A 25,751-nucleotide genomic window follows, 5' to 3' on the forward strand; every position below is an offset into this window, starting at 1 on the left:
AAACTGACAGTAAGATTTGTTTGTTTACAATTTAGCTCCTGTTTGACAGAGAAAATGAACCCATTCAATTCGGTTACAGTAGCTGTATAATTATAATTATACAGATTCACTGTATAGTTGCGCAATTTAACATTTCAAAAACAATTGTGCTTAATTGAAACATCGATTTTTGGGTAAAAAAACCTCAGTTGTCAATAAAAAGTTCTTGCAGTAGGTTGAAGTGTTTTTTTTTTTTTGGGCCATATTAAAGTTAGTTTATTTCACAATACTGCAATGCAAACACGTTTTTTGCCTCATGCGAGTCACGTAATCAACGACCGGATGCTGCCACTGGCATGAAGAAGAAAACAGCAGGGAGGATGATACTGTGGCATGTTTTTAATGGATTTTCGCATTAAACTTATTTATGTGTGATTTTAATTATATTTTTTCTTGATGAAAACATTGCAATTGCGAAATTGTGCTTTTTTTAACTTTAATGAAACATTGACAAAGTTTTTCACACATTTGTAATGGAAACGCAGCTAGTACTGTTTTGCAGTGAGGCATGTTTTTATCAGAAGGAAATGGATGTGTGCAAAGTGCTGCGTCACTCTGACCTGAAAAGTCAGAAAGGAATTCAGGAATTGGAAAGATGATGTTGTGCTTTAAGCAGCTAGGCTGATAAGAAACAAGTATTCAGGATTAAAGGAAACTTTCATATCAGTTCGCCGTGAGAGTCGAGGGTTTTCCGAGAGGTTTTTGTGAATATGGAACTGGTGTTTAAAACGTAAAAAAAAAGAAGCAGGTGAGCCAAGATCCCTCAAACGTTGGCTTAAACAAAGCCAAGTGTGATGATTTGTTTTTGTAATTTGCCATATTTTCACTCCCCTACATTGGAAGGCAACTTCCAGTCCAACATTTCTTTTGATAAAGTAACATCTTACCATATGAGACTAATTTACTTTGATGCATTGTGTGTAATGAGAGATTTATTTACCACTTGGCAGCAACAGTTGCATACCAGTCTGTGAAACGGAAAGGCATGTTTAATTTCAGAGTGCATGAAAGGTAGAGTGTAAATAAACGTCCCAAGAAACTCCACAGTGACTCCTGCAATAAGTTCTTTTACCCTGAGTGGTTGTTGATTGCTAATAGGACAAAATACAAAAAAAAAAGGCAGAGTGGTATTAATACATTTGCAGGCCACTGTTTTTCTTTTTTTTTTAAGCCTGGTGAGGTACATAAATTTGCTTGCTGTTATTTATATAAAAAACGAGCCTTCACACAAAGTTTATTGTGATATTTTAATAATTGTGGAGAATGAGATGAATGCAATAGTTTTTTCTTTAGATGCCAACATAATCAAACTCAGTCTTGCACCTTAGCATTCTGCAACACCTAAGCAATGATCTGGGGGGGAAAAAAGAAAAAGTAAAAGCTCATTAGGAGTCCATCATTTTGAGTCATTTGAGTCATTAATAATTATGGTAAAAACACTGAGAGTTTGGATGGTTAACACTTACTGAGTCCATCCAGCTGATGTAAGCAGACACGCGGGTGAAGACGGTGGGTTTCTGATAGGTGTCGCAGCCCAGACCAGACACGAAGCTGGCAATGCCGTGCACGTAGTAATTACCATTAACCTGGCAGTTCAGAGGGCCTCCAGAGTCACCCTGAGAGTTAAAAAACAGAAAGGTTGAAGTTTGATGGGGTCCAGGCTCCCAGAACCTCAAATTCAAAAATCTTGCCCATGTAAAGCTAAAAGAAATTATGAGAAATCAATCCCAGTGTTTCTGAGCTGTGACAAATATGACAGCTGCCCTCTAGTGTCCATTTGTGGTATTCCTGAGGAGTCCATTGTAAATCTTAAGCTTTAGCTTGTTATTGGCATGACAGAATTTAATGTCCTGGAAAACGGCTCACCCCCAGCAACTGGCTGAAAGATGGCATGTCTTTTTTGAAAAAACTAGAAAAAGTTTGATAAAAAATTTATAACTTTTTATCAATTTAGTTCCTTGAAGACAATTATACAGGACTGCATATAAGCATAATTGTTTTTGTTTTGACTTTTTCATCTTATTTCTGTTAACGTTTGAAATGAAATTACTTCCTTTAAAAGTTCCTGAATGTAAAAACCTGGAAAACTGAGCATCTTCAGACATATTTGGTTTGCGACAATGAAACAGTTTCCTAAACATTTTTTGAAATTGTGCATATTTATACTTCAAACTTGCATAGTGATTAATCACAGCACCAGAGTGTGATTAATTAAATTGCATTTTTTAATTTATTGACAGCACTTATTTAAAAAGTACCACTTGTATCTATTTAGCCTGATATGTCAAACTACAGGTCAAAATGTATTACCGTAATAAAAATGAGAGAAAAAAAGGAAACAGACTCACATTGCATCCAGCCTCAGCATAACCTCCAGCGCACACCATGGTGGTCTTCACAGTACTGCCCCACCAGCCGCTGCTGGAGCAGGTGTTGTAGTCCACCACAGGGAGGTAGGCCTCCTTCAGCTGATCAGACAGGCTTCCACCAGCTGATCAAAAGGAACATGATGCATTTAGCTTTAGCATAAAGAATAGGAAATAATTGTGCAATGGCACTGACTGGAGGTGCGTCCCCATCCAGTGATGTAGCAGAGGTTGTTGTGAGGCAGAATCTGGTCGGCGGGGGGCAGAGAGGCGAGCTGAACGTAGCTGTTCAGGGAGGCGCTGGAGGACAGTCTCAACAGAGCAATGTCATATCTGAAATACAGAAAGCAAAACTATTGGCATGGATCCCAGACGTTTTACAAAAACCTGTTTGATTGAAGTTTAGACTAAAAGAGTCACATTCAGCCCCCAGTGAGCTCAGAATCAAACGTTTTCTTATGTTATAACTGTGCTAAAGACATTTCTCACCCATTAGCGACATTGTTTGAATTCCAGTTGGGATGGATGTAAATCTGGCTCACACTGATGACCTGCTCAGTTCCTCCGTTGACGTACAGGTCATGCTCACCAAGAACCACACGGAAGTTTCTTGCACTACAAAACACAGAAACAGTATGAAGTAGTCAGGATAGCTTTATGTTTAGTCATTTAAAATTTTTCCATACACAAGTCAAAAAAGAAAGAACACATAATGCTGGAAAAAACACAACAAAACAAGTTCATTCAGTAATAGAAAACCGTATCAATTATTTTTATACATTTTCTTATATTTAAAGATAAAAAAATCAATAGTTTTAACTCCTCGTAACAATTATTCTGTACCTGAATCTAACTGTAGTAAAATTGTTTTTAATATTTGTCTTGAGCTTTAGCTTTTTAAAATAAATCCTTCTCTCCTATTTCATAGTTTTTATATTGTTTCAAACAATTTTTGTATGCACCTTGGGAATTTATTAAACATAGTCAGTGGTATTCTGAGCAGTACTAACTCATAACATTTTAAAGTATGCAATGAAAGAAATATTTCCTATGAGATATCATAGTTAATGAATTAACTTAAGCTTTAATTGTTATTTACACTTTCTGAAGTTGTGAGAAGTGTAATCAAGCTGGAGACATTTTAAGACAACTAAATAAATGACAGTTTCTTATACAAACTGGATTATATAAGCACAAATAAAAGCATAAGCATAAAACCATGAACATTTTCATGGTAAGACTCTTTACTCTTTACGCTACCTGTCCACACAGTGAGCAGCGGTCATCACCCAGCCAGTACGGACAAGGCTTCCTCCACAGGTGTGGTACCAGGAGCTGCCAGACTGGTACTGAAGAGAGATCTGAAAAGAGAATGAACGCAGGCTTTAATAATTCAAGTTTTTTGTCATTTTGTTTTGATCACATTTGATTTCCATTTTAAATCAGACACATTAAATATAACTAGTGGCGTCAGCGGTGTGTTACCTGCCAGGGCCAGGAGTTAGGTTTGGCAACCGATCCTCCAATAACTCTCTGCACGCTGTCTTCCAGGTACTTGGGCTCATGCTCCAGCTCAGCCACCGCTGGTTCAAAACACAAAAACAACAACTTGATTTTGACACAGAAATTCTTCCATAATTTCAAAAACAGTAAGAGCTAGCAAGAAATGATGTAGCTGGTAGATAGAAGTTACTGCTTACTTAAAGTAAATGATCTCATACAAACAGTATATAATTGAGCAAAACTAATAAAATTAGCTGCAACAAATTAGAGTATTTTTATTTCATTTTCAGTGTACATGCCTCTTTGTTCTTACCCAAGGCAGCGAGACATGTCAACACCAGAATCCTGAACATGTTTGCGTCAAGTCAGAACAATTCTGCAAGAAGCGAATGCTTCTATCGTCTTTTATGCACAAACCAGACCTTGACCTGGAGTGGAAAGTCATGTCCACGAATGCAGCTGTGGTTTGTCTCACACACCGTTTCATGTAGTCCAATGGAACATGCCTCTTGATTAGGTCAGTGATGGAAAATATCAAACAGATAAAGTTCCAGTTCTAAAATTACAGAGACACCAAGGTTATGGATATTTCTAAATATATTCTATCTTTCAGTGGTCGATGTGTCAGTGTGTTTGTCATGGTTTCAGTCTAAAGTAATATGTCCCTCTCAAAGGTACTGGAGAAATAGCAGCTGTGACTGTGCATTTACTTACTTTGCATGTGTGAACAAAAATAATCTAAGATTCAAATAGCATACAAGTTTGTGATTAGATGTTTAGCAATACAAAAGTGTAAAACATTTTATAGGATCAAGTTTCACAGTTAGTTCAATTCTGGCAAAATAAACAAGAAATGTAACATGTGGACCTCCAGAACTGAAAAGTAAATGTATTGATTTTATTTGTTTTACAATCAATGTTTTTCATGTTAAATTACTAAAATCCTATATCATTTCAAATTTCCACTTTCTGGGTATGTGCTTGTTAATGTAACAGTGTTAAATTCCAACACTAGAGGGCAGTAAAGACTAACAAACCTAACGGAAAAGCTTATAAATGTCCTGCCAGAAACACACACCTCTTAATGCTTCTGACAGATTAGCTAGGTGTTTTTATACTTGAAACATCCAAACATTCAAATTGTATTATGTTTTATAAAATATACATATTATATATGTATATAATATGTACGGTATATTATATTTACATATATATTACAACATAAAATATGTATATATTATAACAAATATAATATAATTCTTCCTTCAGTCCAAATTGAATTTGCTGGAGTTGAAGACACAAAATGTTAAAACCTTTCTTCAGAAAAGGTAGACCAAATAAATGGGGAGAGCGACAAAAAATTCCAAATCTCAGTCCAGACCATTATTCATATGAATAACTCATAAAAGAGTGCATGGAAAGGATCCCACCTTTAGAACTGATCTGTCAGATGTTTTATGGCAATACTGGAATCTGATTGACAAAGAATATTGCTTTTCATGGATGGACAGATTTCAAGCTTCCTGAAAACCCAGGAGCTGCAACAGGGTCCTGATTGGGGCATCTTATTGGCTCAATATTCTTTCTTGCTATTAAAAGCTATAATTCCTATGTGAGCTTGATTTAAATAAAATAAGTTACTTTATTTTTAACAAAACCAAGATATCCAGCTGTCATATCAGTGACTGAAAAGTCATCAATATTCAAGATTCTATTTTTTTTATTTTTACATTTTTTGCCTATAATTTAAAAACATTAACTTTGATTTAGCAAGATACTTCTGAAAATCATAAAGTTTACACGCTTATGCGAAAGGCTTTCCCTGCTAAACTGGTTTAATCCTGCAAAATGATATTGCCTGATTCTGTAGTTGATCAGAAATTAGACAGAAAAAACTTGGGCATGCAAAGTCACTCTTTGAATAGAAATGTATATTTAGGAAGAAATGAAACACCTTGGAAGATCATATTTTATTAACTGAACAAATCATTTTAACACTTGAAACATGCACAAGTGAAATTTAAGTGATTAAATAAGTGATGTATATTTCTAAGCAGAAAAATTAGGCACATTGAAGAGTTTTTTCTAAAATGGTTAACAGTTCATTTAAACTAAACAAAGAAGATTTTATTACCAATTCATTTTTTTTTTACATGTAATGAGATATGTTTTTAACAGGAAGACCAAAAATCCATAGACAGTTTAAAAATTATTTTTTTAGAAAGAAAAAATCAACAAAGGTCCAAGATGTGTTTCCCCATTTGGAAACACATCTGTTATTTTACTTATTTTAGTAAAATAATTTATCCAAGTCTCCCAGTAGAGAAAGCTTCCTGTCTCCCTCCCTGGGAGACAGGAAGCAGATATCTAATGGGCTTAAAGATGGGTTGTTGACCTCGACGCCAGTAAGATTTATTATTCACTGTTAGAGGACCACACAATCAGTGGTTTCATTATAACTCGCTTAGATTTTATTTCTCTTCCTCTTTTCCAAACTTTCCCTAAAGTTAACTAAGGAACACAGAAAATCCAAATTACCAACAGGTTTACCTTTGTAGAGGAAGAGACGAACTTTATCCACTAGATCTAATCAACCCCATCACAATTCTCTGTGTCTCTTAACCAATTTGAGTGTCAATATTAATAATTTAATTATTGATTTTTTTTTAGTGACATGATCCAGTATGATTATTCAATTTACAATCAACTTGTTAATATTTTTGGTATTCTGAGAATGTAATATTCTTCATTACTTCATGATGCTGTACACCGCCTGACGACGTGAACAAGTATTAATTCACAGGACTTCACATCCTGGATATCGCCTCTTCCAGCTGTTGCCATAACTTCTTATATATGTGCAATAAAGGCTATAAATTTATAATATGGTCTCCGCATTAGAGACCATGACTCTACAAGTTCAATTTATTTACATAAGAGGACATTTTGTTTATATTGTCATGTGCTGCATTTGTTTTTGCCCTGAGTTGTTTGTTCACTAAACTTACAGTAAAGATTTGTTTGTTTACAATTTAGCTCCTTGTTGACAGAGAAAATGAACCCATTCAATTCGGTTACAGTAGCTGCATTTCCCTTCACTGTAGAGTTGCGCAATTTAACATTTCAAAAATAATTGTGCTTAATTGAAACATCGATTTTTGGGGAAAAATACTTCAGTTGTCAATAAAAAGTTATTGCTGTAGGTTGAAGTGTTTTTTTTTGGGGGGGGGGGCATATTAAAGTTAGTTTATTTCACAATACTGCAATGCAAACACTTTTTTTGCCTCATGCGAGTCACGTAATCAACGACCGGATGCTGCCACTGGCATGAAGAAGAAAACAGCAGGGAGGATGATACTGTGGCATGTTTTTAATGGATTTTCGCATTAAACTTATTTATGTGTGATTTTAATTATGTTTTTTCTTAATGGAAACATTGCAATTGCGAAATTGTGCTTTTTTTAACTTTAATGAAACATTGACAACGTTTTTCACACATTTGTAATGGAAACGCAGCTAGTACTGTTTTGCAGTGAGGCATGTTTTTATCAGAAGGAAATGGATGTGTGCAAAGTGCTGCGTCACTCTGACCTGAAAAGTCAGAAAGGAATTCAGGAATTGGAAAGATGATGTTGTGCTTTAAGCAGCTAGGCTGATAAGAAACAAGTATTCAGGATTAAAGGAAACTTTCATATCGGTTCGCCGTGAGAGTCGAGGGTTTTCCGAGAGGTGTTTGTGAATATGGAACTGGTGTTTAAAATGTAAAAAAAAAGAAGCAGGTGAGCCAAGATCCCTCAAACGTTGGCTTAAACAAAGCCAAGTGTGATGATTTGTTTTTGTAATTTGCCATATTTTCACTCCCCTACATTGGAAGGCAACTTCCAGTCCAACATTTCTTTTGATAAAATAACATCTTACCGTATGAGACTAATTGACTTTGATGCATTGTGTGTAATGAGAGATTTATTTACCACCTGGCAGCAACAGTTGCATACCAGTCTGTGAAACGGAAAGGCATGTTTAATTTCAGAGTGCATGAAAGGTAGAGTGTAAATAAACGTCCCGAGAAACTCCACAGTGACTCCTGCAATAAGTTCTTTTACCCTGAGTGGTTGTTGATTGCTAATAGGACAAAATACAAAAAAAAAAAGGCAGAGTGGTATTAATACATTTGCAGGCCACTGTTTTTCTTTTTTTTTTTACCCTGGTGAGGTACATAAATTTGCTTGCTGTTATTTATATAAAAAACGAGCCTTCACACAAAGTTTATTGTGATATTTTAATAATTGTGGAGAATGAGATGAATGCAATAGTTTTTTCTTTAGATGCCAACATAATCAAACTCAGTCTTGCACCTTAGCATTCTGCAACACCTAAGCAATGATCTGGGGGGGGGGAAAAGAAAAAGTAAAAGCTCATTAGGAGTCCATCATTTTGAGTCATTAATAATTATGGTAAAAACACTGAGAGTTTGGATGGTTAACACTTACTGAGTCCATCCAGCTGATGTAAGCAGACACGCGGGTGAAGACGGTGGGTTTCTGATAGGTGTCGCAGCCCAGACCAGACACGAAGCTGGTAACGCCGTGCACGTAGTAATTACCATTAACCTGGCAGTTCAGAGGGCCTCCAGAGTCACCCTGAGAGTTAAAAAACAGAAAGGTTGAAGTTTGATGGGGTCCAGGCTCCCAGAACCTCAAATTCAAAAATCTTGGCCATGTAAAGCTAAAAGACATTATGAGAAATCAATCCCAGTGTTTCTGAGCTGTGACAAATATGACAGCTGCCCTCTAGTGTCCATTTGTGGTATTCCTGAGGAGTCCATTGTAAATCTTAAGCTTTAGCTTATTATTGACATGACAGAATTTAATGTCCTGGAAAACGTCTCACCCCCAGCAACTGGCTGAAAGATGGCATGTCTTTTTTGAAAAACTAGAAAAAGTTTGATAAAAAATTTATAACTTTTTATCAATTTAGTTCCTTGAAGACAATCATACAGGACTGCATATAAGCATAATTGTTTTTGTTTTGACTTTTTCATCTTATTTCTGTTAACGTTTGAAATGAAATTACTTCCTTTAAACGTTCTTGAATGTAAAAACCTGGAAAACTGAGCATCTTCAGACATATTTGGTTTGAGACAATGACACATTTTCCTAAACATTTTTTGAAATTGTGCATATTTATACTTCAAACTTGCATAGTGATTAATCACAGCACCAGAGTGTGATTAATTAAATTGCATTTTTTAATTTATTGACAGCACTTATTTAAAAAGTACCACTTGTATCTATTTAGCCTGATATGTCAAACTACAGGTCAAAATGTATTACCGTAATAAAAATGAGAGAAAAAAAGGAAACAGACTCACATTGCATCCAGCCTCAGCATAACCTCCAGCGCACACCATGGTGGTCTTCACAGTACTGCCCCACCAGCCGCTGCTGGAGCAGGTGTTGTAGTCCACCACAGGGAGGTAGGCCTCCTTCAGCTGATCAGACAGGCTTCCACCAGCTGATCAAAAGGAACATGATGCATTTAGCTTTAGCATAAAGAATAGGAAATAATTGTGCAATGGCACTGACTGGAGGTGCGTCCCCATCCAGTGATGTAGCAGAGGTTGTTGTGAGGCAGAATCTGGTCGGCGGGGGGCAGAGAGGCGAGCTGAACGTAGCTGTTCAGGGAGGCGCTGGAGGACAGTCTCAACAGAGCAATGTCATATCTGAAATACAGAAAGCAAAACTATTGGCATGGATCCCAGACGTTTTACAAAAACCTGTTTGATTGAAGTTTAGACTAAAAGAGTCACATTCAGCCCCCAGTGAGCTCAGAATCAAACGTTTTCTTATGTTATAACTGTGCTAAAGACATTTCTCACCCATTAGCGACATTGTTTGAATTCCAGTTGGGATGGATGTAAATCTGGCTCACACTGATGACCTGCTCAGTTCCTCCGTTGACGTACAGGTCATGCTCACCAAGAACCACACGGAAGTTTCTTGCACTACAAAACACAGAAACAGTATGAAGTAGTCAGGATAGCTTTATGTTTAGTCATTTAAAATTTTTCCATACACAAGTCAAAAAAGAAAGAACACATAATGCTGGAAAAAACACAACAAAACAAGTTCATTCAGTAATAGAAAACCGTATCAATTATTTTTATACATTTTCTTATATTTAAAGATAAAAAAATCAATAGTTTTAACTCCTCGTAACAATTATTCTGTACCTGAATCTAACTGTAGTAAAATTGTTTTTAATATTTGTCTTGAGCTTTAGCTTTTTAAAATAAATCCTTCTCTCCTATTTCATAGTTTTTATATTGTTTCAAACAATTTTTGTATGCACCTTGGGAATTTATTAAACATAGTCAGTGGTATTCTGAGCAGTACTAACTCATAACATTTTAAAGTATGCAATGAAAGAAATATTTCCTATGAGATATCATAGTTAATGAATTAACTTAAGCTTTAATTGTTATTTACACTTTCTGAAGTTGTGAGAAGTGTAATCAAGCTGGAGACATTTTAAGACAACTAAATAAATGACAGTTTCTTATACAAACTGGATTATATAAGCACAAATAAAAGCATAAGCATAAAACCATGAACATTTTCATGGTAAGACTCTTTACTCTTTACGCTACCTGTCCACACAGTGAGCAGCGGTCATCACCCAGCCAGTACGGACAAGGCTTCCTCCACAGGTGTGGTACCAGGAGCTGCCAGACTGGTACTGAAGAGTGATCTGAAAAGAGAATGAACGCAGGCTTTAATAATTCAAGTTTTTTGTCATTTTGTTTTGATCACATTTGATTTCCATTTTAAATCAGACACATTAAATATAACTAGTGGCGTCAGCGGTGTGTTACCTGCCAGGGCCAGGAGTTAGGTTTGGCAACCGATCCTCCAATAACTCTCTGCACGCTGTCTTCCAGGTACTTGGGCTCATGCTCCAGCTCAGCCACCGCTGGTTCAAAACACAAAAACAACAACTTGATTTTGACACAGAAATTCTTCCATAATTTCAAAAACAGTAAGAGCTAGCAAGAAATGATGTAGCTGGTAGATAGAAGTTACTGCTTACTTAAAGTAAATGATCTCATACAAACAGTATATAATTGAGCAAAACTAATAAAATTAGCTGCAACAAATTAGAGTATTTTTATTTCATTTTCAGTGTACATGCCTCTTTGTTCTTACCCAAGGCAGCGAGACATGTCAACACCAGAATCCTGAACATGTTTGCGTCAAGTCAGAACAATTCTGCAAGAAGCGAATGCTTCTATCGTCTTTTATGCACAAACCAGACCTTGACCTGGAGTGGAAAGTCATGTCCACGAATGCAGCTGTGGTTTGTCTCACACACCGTTTCATGTAGTCCAATGGAACATGCCTCTTGATTAGGTCAGTGATGGAAAATATCAAACAGATAAAGTTCCAGTTCTAAAATTACAGAGACACCAAGGTTATGGATATTTCTAAATATATTCTATCTTTCAGTGGTCGATGTGTCAGTGTGTTTGTCATGGTTTCAGTCTAAAGTAATATGTCCCTCTCAAAGGTACTGGAGAAATAGCAGCTGTGACTGTGCATTTACTTACTTTGCATGTGTGAACAAAAATAATCTAAGATTCAAATAGCATACAAGTTTGTGATTAGATGTTTAGCAATACAAAAGTGTAAAACATTTTATAGGATCAAGTTTCACAGTTAGTTCAATTCTGGCAAAATAAACAAGAAATGTAACATGTGGACCTCCAGAACTGAAAAGTAAATGTATTGATTTTATTTGTTTTACAATCAATGTTTTTCATGTTAAATTACTAAAATCCTATATCATTTCAAATTTCCACTTTCTGGGTATGTGCTTGTTAATGTAACAGTGTTAAATTCCAACACTAGAGGGCAGTAAAGACTAACAAACCTAACGGAAAAGCTTATAAATGTCCTGCCAGAAACACACACCTCTTAATGCTTCTGACAGATTAGCTAGGTGTTTTTATACTTGAAACATCCAAACATTCAAATTGTATTATGTTTTATAAAATATACATATTATATATGTATATAATATGTACGGTATATTATATTTACATATATATTACAACATAAAATATGTATATATTATAACAAATATAATATAATTCTTCCTTCAGTCCAAATTGAATTTGCTGGAGTTGAAGACACAAAATGTTAAAACCTTTCTTCAGAAAAGGTAGACCAAATAAATGGGGAGAGCGACAAAAAATTCCAAATCTCAGTCCAGACCATTATTCATATGAATAACTCATAAAAGAGTGCATGGAAAGGATCCCACCTTTAGAACTGATCTGTCAGATGTTTTATGGCAATACTGGAATCTGATTGACAAAGAATATTGCTTTTCATGGATGGACAGATTTCAAGCTTCCTGAAAACCCAGGAGCTGCAACAGGGTCCTGATTGGGGCATCTTATTGGCTCAATATTCTTTCTTGCTATTAAAAGCTATAATTCCTATGTGAGCTTGATTTAAATAAAATAAGTTACTTTATTTTTAACAAAACCAAGATATCCAGCTGTCATATCAGTGACTGAAAAGTCATCAATATTCAAGATTCTATTTTTTTTATTTTTACATTTTTTGCCTATAATTTAAAAACATTAACTTTGATTTAGCAAGATACTTCTGAAAATCATAAAGTTTACACGCTTATGCGAAAGGCTTTCCCTGCTAAACTGGTTTAATCCTGCAAAATGATATTGCCTGATTCTGTAGTTGATCAGAAATTAGACAGAAAAAACTTGGGCATGCAAAGTCACTCTTTGAATAGAAATGTATATTTAGGAAGAAATGAAACACCTTGGAAGATCATATTTTATTAACTGAACAAATCATTTTAACACTTGAAACATGCACAAGTGAAATTTAAGTGATTAAATAAGTGATGTATATTTCTAAGCAGAAAAATTAGGCACATTGAAGAGTTTTTTCTAAAATGGTTAACAGTTCATTTAAACTAAACAAAGAAGATTTTATTACCAATTCATTTTTTTTTTACATGTAATGAGATATGTTTTTAACAGGAAGACCAAAAATCCATAGACAGTTTAAAAATTATTTTTTTAGAAAGAAAAAATCAACAAAGGTCCAAGATGTGTTTCCCCATTTGGAAACACATCTGTTATTTTACTTATTTTAGTAAAATAATTTATCCAAGTCTCCCAGTAGAGAAAGCTTCCTGTCTCCCTCCCTGGGAGACAGGAAGCAGATATCTAATGGGCTTAAAGATGGGTTGTTGACCTCGACGCCAGTAAGATTTATTATTCACTGTTAGAGGACCACACAATCAGTGGTTTCATTATAACTCGCTTAGATTTTATTTCTCTTCCTCTTTTCCAAACTTTCCCTAAAGTTAACTAAGGAACACAGAAAATCCAAATTACCAACAGGTTTACCTTTGTAGAGGAAGAGACGAACTTTATCCACTAGATCTAATCAACCCCATCACAATTCTCTGTGTCTCTTAACCAATTTGAGTGTCAATATTAATAATTTAATTATTGATTTTTTTTTAGTGACATGATCCAGTATGATTATTCAATTTACAATCAACTTGTTAATATTTTTGGTATTCTGAGAATGTAATATTCTTCATTACTTCATGATGCTGTACACCGCCTGACGACGTGAACAAGTATTAATTCACAGGACTTCACATCCTGGATATCGCCTCTTCCAGCTGTTGCCATAACTTCTTATATATGTGCAATAAAGGCTATAAATTTATAATATGGTCTCCGCATTAGAGACCATGACTCTACAAGTTCAATTTATTTACATAAGAGGACATTTTGTTTATATTGTCATGTGCTGCATTTGTTTTTGCCCTGAGTTGTTTGTTCACTAAACTTACAGTAAAGATTTGTTTGTTTACAATTTAGCTCCTTGTTGACAGAGAAAATGAACCCATTCAATTCGGTTACAGTAGCTGCATTTCCCTTCACTGTAGAGTTGCGCAATTTAACATTTCAAAAATAATTGTGCTTAATTGAAACATCGATTTTTGGGGAAAAATACTTCAGTTGTCAATAAAAAGTTATTGCTGTAGGTTGAAGTGTTTTTTTTTTGGGGGGGGGGGGGCATATTAAAGTTAGTTTATTTCACAATACTGCAATGCAAACACTTTTTTTGCCTCATGCGAGTCACGTAATCAACGACCGGATGCTGCCACTGGCATGAAGAAGAAAACAGCAGGGAGGATGATACTGTGGCATGTTTTTAATGGATTTTCGCATTAAACTTATTTATGTGTGATTTTAATTATGTTTTTTCTTAATGGAAACATTGCAATTGCGAAATTGTGCTTTTTTTAACTTTAATGAAACATTGACAACGTTTTTCACACATTTGTAATGGAAACGCAGCTAGTACTGTTTTGCAGTGAGGCATGTTTTTATCAGAAGGAAATGGATGTGTGCAAAGTGCTGCGTCACTCTGACCTGAAAAGTCAGAAAGGAATTCAGGAATTGGAAAGATGATGTTGTGCTTTAAGCAGCTAGGCTGATAAGAAACAAGTATTCAGGATTAAAGGAAACTTTCATATCGGTTCGCCGTGAGAGTCGAGGGTTTTCCGAGAGGTGTTTGTGAATATGGAACTGGTGTTTAAAATGTAAAAAAAAAGAAGCAGGTGAGCCAAGATCCCTCAAACGTTGGCTTAAACAAAGCCAAGTGTGATGATTTGTTTTTGTAATTTGCCATATTTTCACTCCCCTACATTGGAAGGCAACTTCCAGTCCAACATTTCTTTTGATAAAATAACATCTTACCGTATGAGACTAATTGACTTTGATGCATTGTGTGTAATGAGAGATTTATTTACCACCTGGCAGCAACAGTTGCATACCAGTCTGTGAAACGGAAAGGCATGTTTAATTTCAGAGTGCATGAAAGGTAGAGTGTAAATAAACGTCCCGAGAAACTCCACAGTGACTCCTGCAATAAGTTCTTTTACCCTGAGTGGTTGTTGATTGCTAATAGGACAAAATACAAAAAAAAAAAGGCAGAGTGGTATTAATACATTTGCAGGCCACTGTTTTTCTTTTTTTTTTTACCCTGGTGAGGTACATAAATTTGCTTGCTGTTATTTATATAAAAAACGAGCCTTCACACAAAGTTTATTGTGATATTTTAATAATTGTGGAGAATGAGATGAATGCAATAGTTTTTTCTTTAGATGCCAACATAATCAAACTCAGTCTTGCACCTTAGCATTCTGCAACACCTAAGCAATGATCTGGGGGGGGGGAAAAGAAAAAGTAAAAGCTCATTAGGAGTCCATCATTTTGAGTCATTAATAATTATGGTAAAAACACTGAGAGTTTGGATGGTTAACACTTACTGAGTCCATCCAGCTGATGTAAGCAGACACGCGGGTGAAGACGGTGGGTTTCTGATAGGTGTCGCAGCCCAGACCAGACACGAAGCTGGTAACGCCGTGCACGTAGTAATTACCATTAACCTGGCAGTTCAGAGGGCCTCCAGAGTCACCCTGAGAGTTAAAAAACAGAAAGGTTGAAGTTTGATGGGGTCCAGGCTCCCAGAACCTCAAATTCAAAAATCTTGGCCATGTAAAGCTAAAAGACATTATGAGAAATCAATCCCAGTGTTTCTGAGCTGTGACAAATATGACAGCTGCCCTCTAGTGTCCATTTGTGGTATTCCTGAGGAGTCCATTGTAAATCTTAAGCTTTAGCTTATTATTGACATGACAGAATTTAATGTCCTGGAAAACGTCTCACCCCCAGCAACTGGCTGAAAGATGGCATGTCTTTTTTGAAAAACTAGAAAAAGTTTGATAAAAAATTTATAACTTTTTATCAATTTAGTTCCTTGAAGACAATCATACAGGACTGCATATAAGCATAATTGTTTTTGTTTTGACTTTTTCATCTTATTTCTGTTAACGTTTGAAATGAAATTACTTCCTTTAAACGTTCTTGAATGTAAAAACCTGGAAAACTGAGCATCTTCAGACATATTTGGTTTGAGACAATGACACATTTTCCTAAACATTTTTTGAAATTGTGCATATTTATACTTCAAACTTGCATAGTGATTAATCACAGCACCAGAGTGTGATTAATTAAATTGCATTTTTTAATTTATTGACAGCACTTATTTAAAAAGTACCACTTGTATCTATTTAGCCTGATATGTCAAACTACAGGTCAAAATGTATTAATAAAAATGAGAGAAAAAAAGGAAACAGACTCACATTGCATCCAGCCTCAGCATAACCTCCAGCGCACACCATGGTGGTCTTCACAGTACTGCCCCACCAGCCGCTGCTGGAGCAGGTGTTGTAGTCCACCACAGGGAGGTAGGCCTCCTTCAGCTGATCAGACAGGCTTCCACCAGCTGATCAAAAGGAACATGATGCATTTAGCTTTAGCATAAAGAATAGGAAATAATTGTGCAATGGCACTGACTGGAGGTGCGTCCCCATCCAGTGATGTAGCAGAGGTTGTTGTGAGGCAGAATCTGGTCGGCGGGGGGCAGAGAGGCGAGCTGAACGTAGCTGTTCAGGGAGGCGCTGGAGGACAGTCTCAACAGAGCAATGTCATATCTGAAATACAGAAAGCAAAACTATTGGCATGGATCCCAGACGTTTTACAAAAACCTGTTTGATTGAAGTTTAGACTAAAAGAGTCACATTCAGCCCCCAGTGAGCTCAGAATCAAACGTTTTCTTATGTTATAACTGTGCTAAAGACATTTCTCACCCATTAGCGACATTGTTTGAATTCCAGTTGGGATGGATGTAAATCTGGCTCACACTGATGACCTGCTCAGTTCCTCCGTTGACGTACAGGTCATGCTCACCAAGAACCACACGGAAGTTTCTTGGACTACAAAACACAGAAACAGTATGAAGTAGTCAGGATAGCTTTATGTTTAGTCATTTAAAATTTTTCCATACACAAGTCAAAAAAGAAAGAACACATAATGCTGGAAAAAACACAACAAAACAAGTTCATTCAGTAATAGAAAACCGTATCAATTATTTTTATACATTTTCTTATATTTAAAGATAAAAAAATCAATAGTTTTAACTCCTCGTAACAATTATTCTGTACCTGAATCTAACTGTAGTAAAATTGTTTTTAATATTTGTCTTGAGCTTTAGCTTTTTAAAATAAATCCTTCTCTCCTATTTCATAGTTTTTATATTGTTTCAAACAATTTTTGTATGCACCTTGGAAGTTTATTAAACATAGTCAGTGGTATTCTGAGCAGTACTAACTCATAACATTTTAAAGTATGCAATGAAAGAAATATTTCCTATGAGATATCATAGTTAATGAATTAACTTAAGCTTTAATTGTTATTTACACTTTCTGAAGTTGTGAGAAGTGTAATCAAGCTGGAGACATTTTAAGACAACTAAATAAATGACAGTTTCTTATACAAACTGGATTATATAAGCACAAATAAAAGCATAAGCATAAAACCATGAACATTTTCATGGTAAGACTCTTTACTCTTTACGCTACCTGTCCACACAGTGAGCAGCGGTCATCACCCAGCCAGTACGGACAAGGCTTCCTCCACAGGTGTGGTACCAGGAGCTGCCAGACTGGTACTGAAGAGTGATCTGAAAAGAGAATGAACGCAGGCTTTAATAATTCAAGTTTTTTGTCATTTTGTTTTGATCACATTTGATTTCCATTTTAAATCAGACACATTAAATATAACTAGTGGCGTCAGCGGTGTGTTACCTGCCAGGGCCAGGAGTTAGGTTTGGCAACCGATCCTCCAATAACTCTCTGCACGCTGTCTTCCAGGTACTTGGGCTCATGCTCCAGCTCAGCCACCGCTGGTTCAAAACACAAAAACAACAACTTGATTTTGACACAGAAATTCTTCCATAATTTCAAAAACAGTAAGAGCTAGCAAGAAATGATGTAGCTGGTAGATAGAAGTTACTGCTTACTTAAAGTAAATGATCTCATACAAACAGTATATAATTGAGCAAAACTAATAAAATTAGCTGCAACAAATTAGAGTATTTTTATTTCATTTTCAGTGTACATGCCTCTTTGTTCTTACCCAAGGCAGCGAGACATGTCAACACCAGAATCCTGAACATGTTTGCGTCAAGTCAGAACAATTCTGCAAGAAGCGAATGCTTCTATCGTCTTTTATGCACAAACCAGACCTTGACCTGGAGTGGAAAGTCATGCACCTGTGGTTTGTCTCACACACCGTTTCATGTAGTCCAATGGAACATGCCTCTTGATTAGGTCAGTGATGGAAAATATCAAACAGATAAAGTTCCAGTTCTAAAATTACAGAGACACCAAGGTTATGGATATTTCCAAATATATTGTATCTTTCAGTGGTCGATGTGTCAGTGTGTTTGTCATGGTTTCAGTCTAAAGTAATATGTCCCTCTCAAAGGTACTGGAGAAATAGCAGCTGTGACTGTGCATTTACTTACTTTGCATGTGTGAACAAAAATAATCTAAGATTCAAATAGCATACAAGTTTGTGATTAGATGTTTAGCAATACAAAAGTGTAAAACATTTTATAGGATCAAGTTTCACAGTTAGTTCAATTCTGGCAAAATAAACAAGAAATGTAACATGTGGACCTCCAGAACTGAAAAGTAAATGTATTGATTTTATTTGTTTTACAATCAATGTTTTTCATGTTAAATTACTAAAATCCTATATCATTTCAAATTTTCCACTTTCTTTATATGTGCTTGTTAATGTAACAGTGTTAAATTCCAACACTAGAGGGCAGTAAAGACTAACAAACCTAACGGAAAAGCTTATAAATGTCCTGTCAGAAGCACACACCTCTTAATGCTTCTGACAGATTAGCTAGGTGTTTTTATACTTGAAACATCCAAACATTCATGAGATTAAACATGAAATATTAGTTAAAACTGCTGAAATATAAACATTTAAAGATAAAGAGAGCACCTACATTGCAACCTGGAGAGATGTTAGTTCAGCATCAGAACTAACAGGGGACTTCCACTTTGTTCTAACCTCTCTGACATTGAGTAATAAATAACATGGATTACTAGATTATTTTTTACTTTTTCTCAAAGAAAAAAAAAACTACTTAGTAGTTCATCGCTGGTCACACTGATATTTCCAACAATAGGCTCCTGTACAAAAGGACGGCCTCAGATGTGTCCATCTTTTGTAAAGCAGTTCTTAATTAGACAGGAAGTCATTAAAATGGCATGGATTTGGGATTATTGCCTTATCAGGCTATTGAAGAGATAGCTATGCTGGCTTGTAATTGAGCTGGCCCTTTACACAAAGGGAAAGGTCCTAATGCTGCGAGACTTTCCGAACAACGGGAGCACCGTGGTTTCATCATTTTCTCATTGCACGTCTTCATTTCCATTCCCAACTTCTCGTGGAGCCCTCCACCAACCTTCTCTCACAGAGGCATAAATCAAACGGCGAGATCAAAGACAGGAAGTGCTGGGGATGTGTTAATTAAAGATGTTGGTTCTTGATATAGCTTCCTCTCATTAGCGAACAGTCGATTTGGTTCCCACAAAGTTGTCTTACACACACTGTCAGGAAATTGAGGTTCCAAAGAAATTATTGGGACGCTCTGATTGGGCCTGTGATAGAAAGTTAAGGGTTATGGCAGAGTACATGTTAATAATGCCAGCTGTATTAAAAATGATGGACTTGGATTTTAAACTTCCTAAGTTGAGATATTACGAAAAAAAGAATCAAGAACCTGATAAACATGTACATAAAACAAAACCGTAAAAGATGTTATTGCAGTAGGAACATCTTCCACTGAGAAAGATCGTATTTTATTTACATGAGATTTTTTGTACATAATTTTACAGGTCGTTTAGAGAATCTGAACTTTGTCATGTTTGGGTTTTTGGTTTTTATATCTGTGTTTTGATTATTTCAGAGTTCTTTATTAATGTTGGAAAGGTCTTGCCATAGTCAGTTATTATTGTCACTAGGGTTTTGCCATATAGCTTAATTCCTTGTGGTGATTTCCAAGTTATTTTTTTTTTGTTTTGTTTTCTGTGCGTTTTGATTTATTCTCCTAGATAATTGCCATTTTTCCTTCAGTGGGTAGTTTCTTTGGTGTCTACTTCAGCTCTGTTTGTGTTAATTATTCACCTTCCATCAGTTTCCTTGTTTTTCTCTCCTCCACAGCTGCTCCACATTCCTCTGATTAAGTTCACCTGGATCCAGTGTCATTTTCCACTCCTGTCTCAACATGCTAGATTCCTGGTTTTTGTTGTTCTTTGCAGGTTTCTTCTTCCACGCTCATTTTGTAAGTTTCCTGTTGTCCTATTACAAAACTTTCTACCTGCTCTTCCTTAACTCTTATGTGTGTTTTGTTCCGACTCTAGACTCACAAATGTGTCAAAGACTAAAGGAAAGGTGTTGCTCATCTGAACTTTTCCATATCATTAATGAAACTGATACTGTGGCAAATATAATAAAAATAAAATCTCTATTGAAGAACTTCTACTGCAATAAAAATATCTATTTTTTAATATATATTTTTTAAGCATCATCACCAGCAGTGGCAATAAATCTGGAAATCACTACTTGTTTCATCAGTTGAACATGTAAAGCAGTTTTTTAAAATAAAATTTAGGTGAAATATTCTTATAAACCTGTCAAACGTGCAGGTTACTAGCAGGTGTCATTTTGTTGTCAACTATTTCAAACAGTTTTAACTGGTTGCATTTACATGGCAAGTTTTCCAGGTATTTATGTAAAAGTAAAGTAGAATAGTAGCCTCTCATAATTGTAGTTATAATTATGACAGAAAAGATTAGTTAAAATGATTGTTGTACAAAATTGAACATGTACTTTTCTGTCTCCATGTCAACATGAAGTTATTGGTGTTTGAATGATATTTTTGACTCTGTCATACTACAGCCTCTGATTTTATTTTTCCCGGAGCCAATATCACATAATTGCTTTGGATTTTCTAAGAAAACAATAATGTTTAAAGTGAAGCTTTCACAGGAGGATTAGTTGCATTGCTTTGCAGCACTCAGTCCTTTTATCAAATCCTCTGTGGTTCATTAAAAACAAAACAAAACATGCAGACAAAATGGCTCCACACAGAACAATAAATATGAGATAATGGTAAATGCTGTAATCCCACTTTCAACAAGCACAAAGTGCAAAACACGTGGAGTGTTATTAGTTCAGGAAGAGGCTATTAATGATAAAAATATCTTCAGTGTCCCAAACAACAACTTTTGTATTTTAGTGTAAAATAACAACTTTCCCCCAATGCTTAAAATGTCAAAAACTAACATTTTTTAGATGGTGACTTTGACTGGGCCGTTCTAATGAATATACTTTGCTATGGATCATCCCTCTGTAGCTCTGGCTGAATGTTTTAGGGCGTTTGTCACCTTAACCCCCACATCTACGGCAGCCTTTAACAAGCTTTGTTTGTGCTCCATCATTGGTCAACATTGACCAGCATCTACATCCCTGTTGGAGAATCTTCACAGCGTGATGGATTGATCAGTGCTCCATGTCTCAAGATAAGGAATTTTGTTTAAAGGGCCAGTGCAGTATTATGTGTTTTCTAGCCTCATGTTTGCCATTTTATAGCACAGTCAAGTAACTGTTACCTTCAGTTATTATAAAAATGTCATGGAGATATCCAATATAACTTAAAATAAATTTGGTTACATAATCTAATGTCATGAAACTGGGCCTCTATCTCTTTAAAAAATTCTGCTCTTTCTGAAACTCCGCCTTCAGGAAGTCATCACAACAAAGCTCCTTTTTAACAACATTTTGAATCAGCATTTCACTGAGGAGTAGCTCAAATAATGAGCTCAACGGTTCCACCAGGTGTTTGCTAATTGCTGCTGGCTAGTCTGAAGGAGCTGGGTAGGGGGAGGAGCTTCGTCTCCAAGGCGGAGCTAGGTCCCCCCGGGCGTTTTGCACAACTGAATGGTTGTCATGGAGAGTCAACTGTTTCTCAAACATGCATGGAAAGAAAAACTCCAGGCAACACTTCAGCTATATTTTTGATGAGGAAATAACATTAATAACATGATGTAAAACTATAAAAAGTTGATTTTACATGAACTGCTGCTTTAATAACCTAATTCTTGCTTAAACGTCTCTACAATTTTGTGTTTCTTAATAATGCTGTTTGTTCTGTAGCAATAATTCCTCAGAAGCCTCCAAAGAACAGCTTGATTGAAGTGAGATGAAAATACACATGGATGGACTTTATTTACCAAGTAGGTGATTTTTGAAGGCAGTTTCTTACCCTGGGCTTTACTCAGGAGTGTCACAGTAAATGTAGATGAATCTAAACGCGAGCGTCGCTCTTTTCAGAGGTGTTCTTTGTAAAAAGAAATTAAACCATTCATCTATTTTGTTACTTGTTTGACTTGGGTTTCAGATATGCTGGTGCCTAAGAGTCAAAATAACCTAGCAGTCATGATTTTTGGACTTTATGGTAGAGAGAACCCAAATATTCATTGGGAAAACATGCAAACTGCGTTCAGTAAAACTTGAGGTCAGGATTCAAACCCATAACCCCCTTGCTGCAAGGGAACAGTGCTACCAACTGTGTCACTCCTTTTTAAAGCAGCAGTTCCTTTTTCTTCCACTTCCAAGTTCTTCATTACACTGTGTTGGACTGTCACCAAAGAAAATGCCTTTGAGTTTATAGCTGCAAACTGTGCTGGATCACTTTCAGAGTAATTTACAGAACCAAGGGAGCAATAACAACCAGGCAGCCATGACCATTATCACACCCAAGGTAGAGCACGACGTTATCTTTATGTTTATACAAATCAAAGTGACATAATGTCGCCTCTTTTATTCATGCTGTTTGCTTTGAATCTGAAATCAACAGTTATTATTTAGCCACTTTCTCAACATCAAACTCAGCTAATCTATTTATTTCCTTCATGAAATGCAAAGTGGTTTTGGTCCTGATGTCACTGAGTTTTAAATTTTTTTATTTTTAGCATCTATGATGTGACTGAAGATATCCTTGTGATGTTTCATCAAACTGACATTTAAAGTGTGAATAGTTTTTTTTTTTAAAGATGACAGCTCTTAGTAAAATGGTAAATTCTCCAAATTTTTCTCTCTCTTTCACTTAGGAAAAAGTCCTGGCTTTTAAAATGTATCTTGGGATTTGGACAGGAGTATGATCCACATGCTCATCTTTTCTGTTTACCATTAAATCTCTACTTCCAATCTATTATCTTTATGCTGCCATCAGAAAGCAGCATAATGACTCTGTAGCTATGCTAAGATTTAATGTAGCGTCACGACCCTGTGGATTATTTCTAATTTAGCTTTGTTTAAAAAGTACTGTGAACATAACTTTGATAAAATGTAGCTTTTAGTCTAAATCAAAGGACTCCGCAAACCAGATTTAATGGAAATCTATGCAACCAATTACAGGAGTGTACTGGAGGTGAAGCCCTATTGGTCTCAGTTCACATGGAAATCCAAATTAATTCTATTTTAATGTGTCTTCAAATAGAGGTTAATGTCTCTTTAAATCAAACACCGCCAGCCAACCTCTATAACAGAATCATTTCAAGGTTTTTTTTCTTCCTTTAAATCAAAAATGTTTGAAAAAGAAAACAAAAGATGGCGACTTCCTGACATGTCGTCAGGGAACCAGTCTGCTTTTCAGAGTTCTCTTTCTTTCTTTACTGAAAAAATATATTCAGTGAATTTAAAATGTAATATTTAAATTTAAACTAATTAGTTTGGGGTAAGTTCCCTCAAAACACCAAAGTCTTGGGTTCAAATCCCTCTCAGGGTGGTAATGTCTCCTGATTTCTGGGCTTCCCTCAGCCATCCAAAGCCATGCAAGTTATGTTAATTAACCTTGGTTGACTGTAAAAGGTGTGAATTAATGTATATGGATAGTTGTGCTGTTTTTGTGTCACCATATGATAAACTGGTGATTTGTGTTTTTCCTGCCTCTTCCAGTGACACCTGGAGACAGACAGGCTGGCTACCCAGCAAGGACTGATGCTGCGTTCCAGTTACCTGGGAAATATAGGAACTCGGAGCTCGGATTTGATGTCAAAAACAAGGTAACAGCATTCTAGCTAAGAAGTTGTAATTTCAACATGGCGACTCCCACAAATAGCTCTTACAAACATAATTTTTAAGCTTTACTTTCCATGAACAAACACTACTTTCATGTTGATTTTAGACGCACTTTTACATGTGTGTCTTGTAAAATAAACATGTTTCCACCATAGCTTACTACTCTTGGTGCGACTAGCGACCATATTGAAACTTGAAGTCCACTTTACAAGTCGTAACTGGGGGTAATCAGAGTTGCTCCCAGGTTGCCGTGGGAAATCTGACTTCAGAAAGCGTTCCAGTTGATTTTTCTGACTGGGAAGTTGAAATTTCCCAGTTCTGAGCAAAACTGGAAGATGAATGGATAAATGGGAATGTTAATGATTTGATTAAATAATTGTTTTTCATCCCTCTTTCTTGTACCTCCCAGAAGAAAGACAATAAAGTTTTAAAATATTTAAATCTGTTTCAATCACAAATATTCAGTTCAGTTTAACATCTTCCTGTCTGATCTTTGTAGAGGTGCTACATGTCAGTAAAAAGCAGCTTTTTATTAGTAGTATTCCAGCCTCACAGTTTGAGTGCCTGGGGTTATTACTGCCTTTCCCTTCTGGACACGGAAATGTGTAAGGATCCATCAATACTGCCTTGCATCCCTGCATGGGCGACATCTGTGAAACTGATCCATACGCCTGCTTGCAAACTTTAATTGCAATTATACAAAAGCGAAAACAATCAATATACGCTCCTGCTGTCCCTGACAACTCTCTTACTACAGCGCCTGATCACATTCTGTCCTTCCATCTTCCCTCATTCCTCTCTGAGCCTGCTCCTGTATATCTGGTGGCTTTAAGGCGCAGGGTGATGTGGCTAATGGGGGAAGGGGCAGGACAGGGTAGCAGGATCCTGCTGCTGGAGAAAGATGATCTCCTGTGGTCATTTGTGCCTGATTGATCCCGGGGTGCATTACTCATCCGTCCCCGTCTTCTAATGACTGCTGCTGCTTTCACCTGCAGCTTCTTGCTTCTTCCCGCTCCCCTCCGCCCTGGGCTCAGCTGCTGCCGTGTTGCCAGGTCCCAGCCTTGGGTTTGCAGTCGTGATTGGGTCAAGCGGAGTGGAAATGGGCCAGGCTGCTCCGAGCTTCCTCCTCCGAGTGTTGGAGGAGGAGCAAAGATGATTAAAAATCTGACACATTGTTATTCAATCCTTTTGGCAGCAGCTGTGTTTATTACATGGACAATGTGGCTGAAAAACGCATCACTATATGAGTATTTCATATCAGTCTATTGATAATTATTGATTAAATATCTGAAATACTACCAAACTTTTTCATTGTTTTCACTGTTTTCCTTTTTGAGCAGTTATAAGGCACAGTAGCAAAACATTAAACTGCTGCTGGCGCAAGTTACTCAACAGGTTGTTGCTAGGTAACCAACTTTAAATTGATGTGAGAGGTTGAGTGGCTAAAGTTTTTCCTCTACCTACATCTCCCAGAATCCTCTGCTGTTCTGGATCTGAGTTCAGTGAACATTCCATTTATTAATATTGATCATGTGTCTATCACAATAGTTATTGATTCATTGTCCAGCCCAATATGACATTCAAATAGTTATCAAGATGTGATAAAAATCTCATTATCTCCAGTTGAAGAGAGACAGGAATTAAAAATCATCTCCAACAGAAAAAGAGATTAAAACTTACTTTAAATGCATTTATTTCGATTGCTCTGTCAAAAAAACTTG

General features: G+C 36.2%; 3 protein-coding genes across 3 annotated transcripts; all 3 read right to left on the reverse strand.

Annotated features, from left to right (window-relative positions):
* Positions 1–1,267: 1,267 nt before the first annotated feature.
* LOC102227665 (elastase-1-like) lies at positions 1,268–4,333 on the reverse strand. Its single transcript, XM_005817349.3, has 8 exons — positions 4,222–4,333; positions 3,891–3,988; positions 3,666–3,766; positions 2,895–3,020; positions 2,602–2,738; positions 2,388–2,530; positions 1,506–1,655; positions 1,268–1,392 (listed from the first exon to the last, which is right to left on the reverse strand). Exons 1-8 carry the CDS (start codon positions 4,259–4,261, stop codon positions 1,381–1,383), a joined length of 807 nt encoding a protein of 268 aa, XP_005817406.2. The 5' UTR covers positions 4,262–4,333; the 3' UTR covers positions 1,268–1,380.
* A 3,835-nt stretch (positions 4,334–8,168) lies between these two features.
* LOC111605784 (elastase-1-like) lies at positions 8,169–11,225 on the reverse strand. Its single transcript, XM_023324475.1, has 8 exons — positions 11,114–11,225; positions 10,783–10,880; positions 10,558–10,658; positions 9,787–9,912; positions 9,494–9,630; positions 9,280–9,422; positions 8,399–8,548; positions 8,169–8,293 (listed from the first exon to the last, which is right to left on the reverse strand). The coding sequence occupies exons 1-8, from the start codon at positions 11,151–11,153 to the stop codon at positions 8,282–8,284; spliced, it is 807 nt and encodes a 268-aa protein (XP_023180243.1). The 5' UTR covers positions 11,154–11,225; the 3' UTR covers positions 8,169–8,281.
* Positions 11,226–15,063: 3,838 nt separating this feature from the next.
* Positions 15,064–18,115, reverse strand: LOC111605785 (elastase-1-like). The gene is made up of 8 exons (XM_023324476.1): positions 18,004–18,115; positions 17,673–17,770; positions 17,448–17,548; positions 16,677–16,802; positions 16,384–16,520; positions 16,170–16,312; positions 15,294–15,443; positions 15,064–15,188 (listed from the first exon to the last, which is right to left on the reverse strand). The coding sequence occupies exons 1-8, from the start codon at positions 18,041–18,043 to the stop codon at positions 15,177–15,179; spliced, it is 807 nt and encodes a 268-aa protein (XP_023180244.1). The 5' UTR covers positions 18,044–18,115; the 3' UTR covers positions 15,064–15,176.
* Positions 18,116–25,751: the final 7,636 nt, after the last annotated feature.

Source organism: Xiphophorus maculatus, chromosome 20 (genome assembly GCF_002775205.1).
Source record: "Xiphophorus maculatus strain JP 163 A chromosome 20, X_maculatus-5.0-male, whole genome shotgun sequence".
Taxonomy (NCBI): domain Eukaryota; kingdom Metazoa; phylum Chordata; class Actinopteri; order Cyprinodontiformes; family Poeciliidae; genus Xiphophorus; species Xiphophorus maculatus.